General features: G+C 37.1%; 1 protein-coding gene across 1 annotated transcript; it reads left to right on the forward strand.

Annotated features, from left to right (window-relative positions):
- The first annotated feature begins 629 nt into the window (after positions 1–629).
- Positions 630–7,268, forward strand: LOC120071316 (Protein kinase superfamily protein). Its single transcript, XM_090311253.1, is given in 14 exon segments — positions 630–1,199; positions 1,499–1,624; positions 1,705–1,944; positions 2,170–2,304; positions 2,458–2,529; positions 2,833–2,964; positions 3,052–3,246; positions 3,285–3,362; positions 3,454–3,543; positions 3,632–3,730; positions 3,818–4,477; positions 4,591–4,980; positions 5,115–5,358; positions 6,420–7,268. Coding segments are annotated over 14 exon segments (3,243 nt in total). The 5' UTR covers positions 630–1,117; the 3' UTR covers positions 7,120–7,268.
- The last annotated feature ends 1,931 nt before the right edge of the window (positions 7,269–9,199 follow it).

The raw sequence follows: 9,199 nt of genomic DNA on the forward strand, positions 1-9,199 counted from the left end.
CAAAGTTTAAATATAAGGACCAAGATAAACACGGTAGATATTAAAATGAAACAGAGTTAAAAATAGGCTAAAATATCACTTAGCTCCTACTTTGGTTTCATTCCATTTTGGTCCTATGCTTTGAAGTTTGTTTAATTTTAGTGTACGTACTTTCAAGAAATCTTGATCCTTACTACTTGTTTATTGTTAATTTTTTTCAAAAACTTTTGTTATTTATTAGCAATTGGAAACAACAGTATAAAGACTCAAATTGAACAAATTTCAAAGTACAGAAACTAAAATGATATTTTAATTTATTTTAAAAGACAAAATGAGCCAACACAAAACTTATATTATTGACTTTGTAATCAAAGATTCGATTTTTCACTTCATCTTGTAGGGAAAAAAATTAAAATCTAACCAAAGTTAGAATATGAAGACTAAAATAGTATAACAATAAAATTATAGTGTAAGATATGGAAGGTGATGAGTCAAAACGAGTTTCAAAGCAAGTCACCATCTGTGAAAAAAATGGCCAACAGGAAAAGCACAAAACCAGGAAAATCAACCATCTCGATTATGAAAAATAAACCCACAAATGAAATTAAAAAGAGAAGGAAATAAGAAGAAGAGTTGGCTCAATTCCCATTAACAGGGTCAGTGTCTTCCACCTCAGTTGGATCCAAAAAGAAACCCATTATAATATTTCACTTTTTATTTTCATTTTTCAGTCACTGAATGATATATGAAGCGACTGTTACTTCAATCCCCTGCTTTGGATTCAACATCTTGGGTTGAATGTAAATATTTCCAAACAAATTTATAGAGATTCTGGCTTTTTGGGTCAGTTTCTTTTGGTTCATAGCTACCTCAAATCCATTTCAAAACGGATGCTTCGTTTTTTTTTTTTTTCTGGGTTGTTTTCACCAAACACAGCTTTGGGTTTTTTCATCACATTGCTTTCTTTTCACTGTTCTTCGGGGGTCTATATTGTTCTTGCTTCAAGTTATAAATTCCTAATTTCAACTCATTTTATTTAATTCGTTTTCATCTGTTTCTTCTTCATTTATCGATGTTGAATAAATAACTTTGTCGTCATTTGAGGAAGTGGGATTTTGGGTTTTTGAGTTTATATGGGATGGAGGAGGTTCTGATTCTTCAAATGGTGATTCTTTGTCTCATTATTGCTGCTAATGCTTCCAACCTTGGGGAAATTGCTGGTAAATCTCTTCCTTAATTCACATTTGGAATTTTGTAATCTGGGTAGTTGAGATTTGAATGAACTGGTTGGCCATTAGATTTCATTTTGTTTCTTCCTTTTTCTTTGGGCTGATTTACTGCTATTGTTGTCCTTGGTTCATGTGTAATTTCCTTAACTGGGTTTGAATGGTTGGGAGTTCTCATCTATGTTAGTGCCTTATTTTCACTTGAAATCTCTACTCAACCACTGATTTTTCTTAGTTCATTGATTTGTTCTGAATTTGTGCTGGTTTGGTTTCACTACTTCCCATGTTAATAGGATTAAGAAACTCTCCACCCCCTTCAACTTTTTCTGCATTTCCTCCGGTTTTAGGAACACCTGGTTCAGTCCAACAAGAAAAATCGTTGAGAATCAATGGACCAAGCTCAGCACCACAGCAAAATGGTAGAGTCCATAAACTTTGTAACTTCTAAGCTGCTGTTTCTTCAAATCGTGATATAAACATTCTGATTCTGATAATGTAGAGTCAACTTTGCAACCACCTGTTATGTTACCAACAATTGTTCCAGGTCCATTGCCTGATACGATCGAAGGGTTTATACCATCCGCTTCACCCCATGCTCCGCCTGAGGCACCACCATTTAATAGTATGCCTCAGCCATCTTTACCAGTTCAACCAAATGCTCCATTGATTTCACCAAGTGCACCAGAACCAGAAGGTAAAGCACCAGCGAATGAGACTCCTCTGTCGATTGTTTCTCCAGGTAAATGACTAATGATATGTTTGGAAATGATTTTAAAATGATAAAATCACTCGAAAAATGCGTTGAAAAGTGTGAAATTAAACATTGAATTGATTTTGAGTGATTAAGAGTGTGTTTTGAAGTGATTTTAACCATTTCAAAATCACGTCCAAATATGCTCTAATACTAGTGTCCTATATTCCTCATGTGAAGTTAATTCATCATTTGCTTAACTATAATCCACAGGTCCAGCTGTGTCATCTTCAAATTCTCCACATTATCCTCCTACAAGTTCCCCACATGAGCAAACAAATACTTCATCAAGTTCTCATCAAAGCACTTCACCAAATGTAGCTCCAATCCCTGAGCCAATTTCTCCAGGTTCCACTTGTTCCATCTATTTTTTCGAAGTTCTTATGACATCCCCAAAAACTAGCCGATTGTGAGTTTGTCTTCTCTTCCCTTTTGCTATCTGAAATTTCTTTTCCTTGTCTCCTCTTATTTGAACCATTTCCATACGACTTGCAACGCCAGCGAGCAAGTTGCCTAAGAACTCACCGGCTAGTCATCCGGTAGGTCTTGAAAGACCACCATCCATATTACCAGGTGAATGTCTGTTTGTGATCTTATCTCAATTCTTAGTTATGTACAACACAGGAAGAATTATTTAGTCCCAAAAGCTAGGAAAACAAACAATTTGACACCAGAGCATAGGAAAAAATGATTCTCCTTGATAAGTTAGTAAAGTACGGAAGGTTTTATTCAGATTTCAATAATGGAAAGTTAACAAGTGCGGTCTAGATCTTAGTTAAAAACTTCATTCATATCTTTATCGTGGAATATTTTCACAGTTTTTTATCTGATCTATTTTGAAATTCTTTGTTTGGTTGGTCAAATTTGATGTTTCAGAACCCATTATCTCTCCAGCGATAGCTATTTCCCCAAAAGCTAGCGACAGAAAGAGATTAGAAACACCAGCAGCTACACCTTATAATGCACTGCCCAAGTATATGCCACCTGTGAATCATTCCCCAGGAGAAGGTACTATGTGAAAGTGTTTCAATTAAATTGCTCCTGAAGAAAGAAACTCCCTCCCTGGTGCTTATTTTCTAGTTCTTTTTTATGAAGCTCCTTCCAGTCACAATGACATGGGACATTCTCATGATGCTCAACAGCCGATCTCTCCACCGCAGAAAACTCTGTTTCATAGAGTAAATCTTTCTCCAACATCTCCTCCTTCGCCCTCAAATTATAAGAATCGCAGAAGGGAGAATCATATCATCAGTCACGCACCTGGACAACTTCATATTGAATCTTTTTCCCCTTTGGTTTAATATCATTGAATCTTTTTCCCCTTTGGTTTAATATCATAGGTCCAGTTATTTCTACAGCACAACATTCGCCGGGCAGACAACACCATGCTCCACCTTCGGAATCAGGTACTTGGATGTATATATATCTTGTGTGAAGTGTTTAAAATCAAGAATGAGAAAATGACCAATGTGATTTACATACTTTCTTCCTGTGCAGAACCTCCTTCACATTATGCTCCACTGCCGCCTGTGACTCATGTTTCACCTTCTCCTTCACCACACCAAAAAATATCTGGGCATACTAGAAGTAAGGACAATGTTTAAATCAAATAAGTGTTCTTTAACACAACAATATAAAAGAACTGACTTTGTTGTTTTTTCTTTCCATTTTTCAGGACATTTTTATCCTCCTAAAGCTTCACCGTCGAAACCTTGGGCAAAAAGCCCAAAGATGCCACCAATTCATACATTGCCACCTCCACCTCTCGATGAAGGTATACATCTACTCAAATTCTTTCTCATCCAGATTAGACGGAGGAAATTACTATTCAAGAACATGCTTGTTCAATTTGCTTTTGTAGATTGTTTAGCTACCCAGTGCACCGAGCCGTATACAAATACTCCCCCAGGATCCCCCTGCGGTTGTGTATGGCCCATGCAAATTGGACTTCGCCTCAGTGTTTCGCTATATACCTTCTTCCCTCTAGTTTCAGAGCTGGCAACAGAAATTGCTGCTGGGGTGTTTGTAAAGCAAAGCCAAGTTCGCATCATTGGAGCCAATGCAGCTAACCAGCAACCAGATAAGACTATTGTCCTTATTGACTTAGTCCCACTTGGTGAGAAGTTTGACAATACTACAGCCTTTTTGACTTACCAAAGGTTTTGGCATAAGAAGGTTTCGATCAGAGCTTCCTATTTTGGGAACTATGAAGTATTGTATGTTCGATATCCAGGTTTACCTCAATCACCTCCTTCTGGAGATTCAGGACTAGATAATGAGCCTTATTTCGGTAATAGTAATGACGCGAGGGCAGTAAAACCAATTGGCGTCGATGTGCAGAACAGACAGCACAAAGATAGGCTAAGTGGTGGTATGATTGCCATCCTTGCCCTATCAACTACTATTGCAGTGGTTTTATGTGTTGCAACTGCTTGGATTTTTCTCTTCAAACGCAATGATGGCCCTTGTCAGCCAAAACCGACTCCAAATGTTTTGTTAACCTCCCTCAATAAACCATCAGGTAATATGGATTGTCTACTTATGTGGATCTTTTGCGACGTTAGTTAATTGCATTTGTTAGCTCACTGTTCTCAGTCCTCCTACGTTTTTCTAAGTTCTTTTAGAGTCTTGCAGGTGCTGGTGGATCAGTTATGGCTACCATGCCGAGTTCTGCCTCTTTATCATTTGGATCTAGCATTGCCCCATATTCAGGGTCAGCCAAGACATTCAGTGCCTCCGACATTGAGAAAGCCACCAATAATTTTGATCCTTCAAGAATATTGGGAGAGGGTGGCTTTGGACGTGTTTACAGAGGCGTTCTCGAAGATGGTACTGAAGTAGCAGTCAAAGTTCTCAAGAGAGATGATCATCAGGGTGGTCGAGAATTCTTGGCTGAAGTTGAAATGCTTAGTCGTCTCCACCATAGAAATTTGGTCAAGTTGATTGGAATATGTATCGAGGAACGTAGCCGCTCCCTGGTGTATGAACTTATTCCAAATGGCAGTGTGGAATCTCACTTGCATGGTAAGAAAATGGTCTTCATGTGTTTCCTTTATTGTTTAAGCAGCATGATTGTATTTCTACGTACCGATATAAAGCAATTATAATTTTGAATTTTCATACACCTGTTTTTGTTCTTCTTTGTTCTTTTCTATCAGGTTTTGATAAGGAAACTGCTCCACTCGATTGGGAAGCCCGGATCAAGATAGCACTCGGCGCTGCTCGAGGTCTATCCTATCTACATGAGGATTCAAGTCCTAGAGTCATACATCGAGACTTCAAATCCAGCAATATCTTGTTAGAACATGATTTTACACCAAAAGTTTCTGACTTTGGGTTGGCTAGAACTGCAATGGATGAGGAAAGCAGACACATATCCACACGTGTCATGGGAACTTTCGGGTATAAATTCCTTCCATTTTGATGTTGTTAGAAGTTCTTTTTTATTTAACCCTGCCAGATACTGTTAGAGCTAAAGCTGAGGTTGTCGTAGTTAGTGTAATAGTCACAATCTTCACTTAAGGATCCTTGCTTTTATATTATGCAGGCAAGTAGGGGTGTTTAAAAAACCCGATCAACCTAACCTAATCCGTACGGTTTGGGTTAGGTTATCAACTCATTCAAGTAGAGTTGGGTTCAAATAAATGAAAATTTTACGGGTTGAGTTGGTTCATGGGTTCATCTAAAATAACCAAAACCTACGATAAGATTTTATATACATTATTTATTTTATTTATGCTTCAACATTTTTAATAGTTTAGAAGGATCTACATAATATAAATTGAATTGAGTTGCTAATTTAATTTAATATATGAAAATAATTAAATATATTTTTTACATATAACATTTTACTTCTTTGTAAATAAACAATTTAAATAAATGGCTTGAGTAACCCAAATCAACCCAATCTAAATGTTTTATGGTTGGGTTGGATTAGGTTCATTGTTTAATAAGAGTTTTCTGGATTGAGAAAACTTACCACCAAAATAATTTGGTAGAATTTAAAAAGTACTTCAAGCCAATCTAACCCCCGAGCACCCCGATTGTCTCAGCATGAGCCTACTAATATAATTACAAACTTGAGTATGGAACATTATAAGTGCTATTAAGTTAAACTAGGCTAATGCCTCCAGAAACAAAAACAAAAGAAAAAAGGTTAAACTAGGCTAAGATTTTGACATTTCCCATTGACTTAAGAAGCAACTTTGGTTCACACAAGGTTGCTTGCATCTCGGGAATCATTAATAGACATTGAATGTTTACCTGAATTATTGTAAACTTGATTACCTTCAAAGTAAACGTTTATTCTTAATTTCAACTTAAGGCTGCAACTTGTGGAAACAAAGAACACTGAACCCCAATTTTTGTACAATAATAATGAGATTATTATGCATTTTCTTTTTGTTCGTTTTGTATTTTATGACTTCTCTTACTCGAGAATTTTCCATCTCTGATATACTTAGGTACGTGGCTCCAGAGTATGCAATGACTGGTCATCTACTTGTGAAGAGTGATGTTTATAGCTACGGGGTCGTTCTTCTTGAGTTATTAACTGGTAGGAAACCAGTTGATATGTCGCAACCACCGGGTGAAGAAAATCTTGTTGCGTGGGCTCGTCCTCTCCTCACAAGCAAAGAAGGCATAGATGTTATAATTGACAAATCAATAGATTCTAATGTTCCTTTTGAAAATATTGCCAAAGTGGCAGCCATTGCTTCAATGTGTGTGCAACCAGAGGTATCACATCGACCCTTCATGGGTGAGGTTGTTCAAGCATTGAAACTAGTTTGCAACCAATGCAACAAGGCTCGAGAAACAAGCTCACAGGCTAGTTCGAGCCCGCAGAATTCAACTATCAATACGAATGATGATGAGGCATCGAGTTCAAGATATATGCTAGACTCTTTTCATAGCGAATATTTAGTACCTAACTCAATTTCGAGTCTTTATGGCATTGATACACGTCTCTCAATTTCAGACTTGTTAAATACTTCAATGGGTATCGGAATGCAAGAATCTAGACAGCTTGAAAGATGCTTTAGTTCCGGTCCTCCTAGAATTGGAAAAGGCAAGAGGCACTTCTGAGAAAGAATGAGAAGATACTCAGGAAGTAGCATAAGTGAACATGGAATGCCCACTAGAATATGGTCAGGTTCTACCTAACAAATTAGCATGCCTTTCCACATTCTTAAATTTCTGTCTGACTCCTTTCGATCCAAACCTCCCTAAGATGAACAACGCATGCTAATTTCGAATTTTTAACTAACTGACTCCTAAAATAGCTTCGAAGTGTCATATGCAACTTCTTGGAATTGTGGAGCAAAAGTTCAATAGCATGATTGATGAATCGAGGCATACAAGCCCAATTGTTTTCCTCTTAGATTTTTTTTTCTTTTGCAGAATAAAACATTAGAGTGAAGAGAATACTGTAAAATTCGAAGTCTTTTCTTTTCAATCAATCAGTATATATAACACTTTGCATCCAGAAAAAGAAATCCAAAATTTTAGAGTTCACTCCACTCTTCTTAAATGTAATCTTTTTCAAATATGTAATTTACATGTATTCTTCATATGTAACATCATAAATATTAATATCAGATTTATATACTATCCTTTCAATAGAACTCTCAAATTTGTTTACTATCCTTTTAATATAGGGAAATTTGGGCCAATGACTTAATATTTCAGCCCATAATGCCAAATGATCCTTTTTTTTTAAAGAATTGTTAATTGACCCTCTACTTACGTCATCACGGTATGAGATTACAAAAATGTCTCTCTAGTCTATACAGTACTCATGCGCTCAAACTCAACGGTCGTCTCACTCCGCTCAAAATTATCGTGCAAGTGTCGTTCAATCTCGCTTTGCAAAACCATTGTCCATTTACTATCGTAATCAAAGTTCTCTACTGGGTTAGTGAATTTAATTTTTGTCTTCCATATTGTGTTACGTCTGTTTAGGTTGATTTCGTTTGATCGGTCGTCACATTCATAACTAGTTTCAGGGTTTAATCGGTCGCGTCTATTTTTTATTTTGGGTTTCGATGTGTTTTGCATTGGTTGAGGACGAAGAAGATATAATTAGAGTCAGACAAGGTAGTGGACGAGTTTTGTGAGAGCGAGATGGGCTAGAGCGAGATAAGAAAGAGTGAGAGTGAAACTTTAACAGTATGTTTTGTTAGTGATTTTTTAGTACGAACCTATTAACTGATAAATTGAATGTTCATACAATGCATGAGTAATTTAAGATGTCAAAATCTTTGAAAATTCATGAAGTTGATAGGTTTTCGGGGCAAGTAACGTGTCTGACCTACGTTGCCAATGTCAATAAGATTGTAAAGCATAAGCTTACCGGAAGGCAGTTAAAGATGTTTAAGAAAACAGTTTTTGGTCGCTTTGTAGATACTAAACTTGTATTCAACAGCCCACTAATCTACCATATGTTATTAAGGGAAGTGAAGAAGTTAGAAGTGGAATCGATTAGTTTCTTTGTCAAAGAAAAGGTCGTCACATTTTCGAAGGACGACTTTTTATTGATCACTGGTTTGTGGCGGTCTCCTATGCGAGTTGTACGGAGTGAGGAGTCCTCATAAGAACTTTTGATGAGGTACTTTGGTAATCGGTCAACCTCAGACACATTCCACTTGAATTTACTTGAAGAAGAATACAAAAATTTGGTATTTGAAAATGACAATCATGCTGTTAAAATTACCCTAGTATTACACAGATGTTGCAATGAAAGGTATGAAGGATCTCATATCGAGAGTTCCATGAGCGGGCTGAGATCGCTCTGATTTCACAGTGATCGGAACACAAATGATATACATTCCATACTAACAGTTATGCATATTAAACTCATCAATAGCATGCTCAGAATACAATAAAATATAGAGAAAAGGGGTTCATACCAGAGGAAGACGGTCTTCGTATGTGTGAACCCAAAGCAACGGAAAACTCCCATCGATCTACCAACACCTGGCGAGTCTGCTGACTATTACTGCACGATCCGAACATACACGAACAAGGCTGCAGGGACAACACCACCATAAGGGAAACCCGAGTATCCTCGGCATCAAAAACCCAAAGAGTGGGCTCTGGTGAGTTTGGTAGAGGACAGAGGAAAAGATTTCGTGTAAAAGATAAGCGCGCACGAGAAGAACTCTGCTATCGTATAGCGGAGACGCTTATCGTATAGTAGAGCTACACGATTGTTTAGGAAAAACTGTATGATCGTTTAGGAAAT

This window comes from Benincasa hispida, chromosome 2 (genome assembly GCF_027475165.1).
Source record: "Benincasa hispida cultivar pf3 chromosome 2, pf3_genome.v1.1, whole genome shotgun sequence".
Classification (NCBI taxonomy): domain Eukaryota; kingdom Viridiplantae; phylum Streptophyta; class Magnoliopsida; order Cucurbitales; family Cucurbitaceae; genus Benincasa; species Benincasa hispida.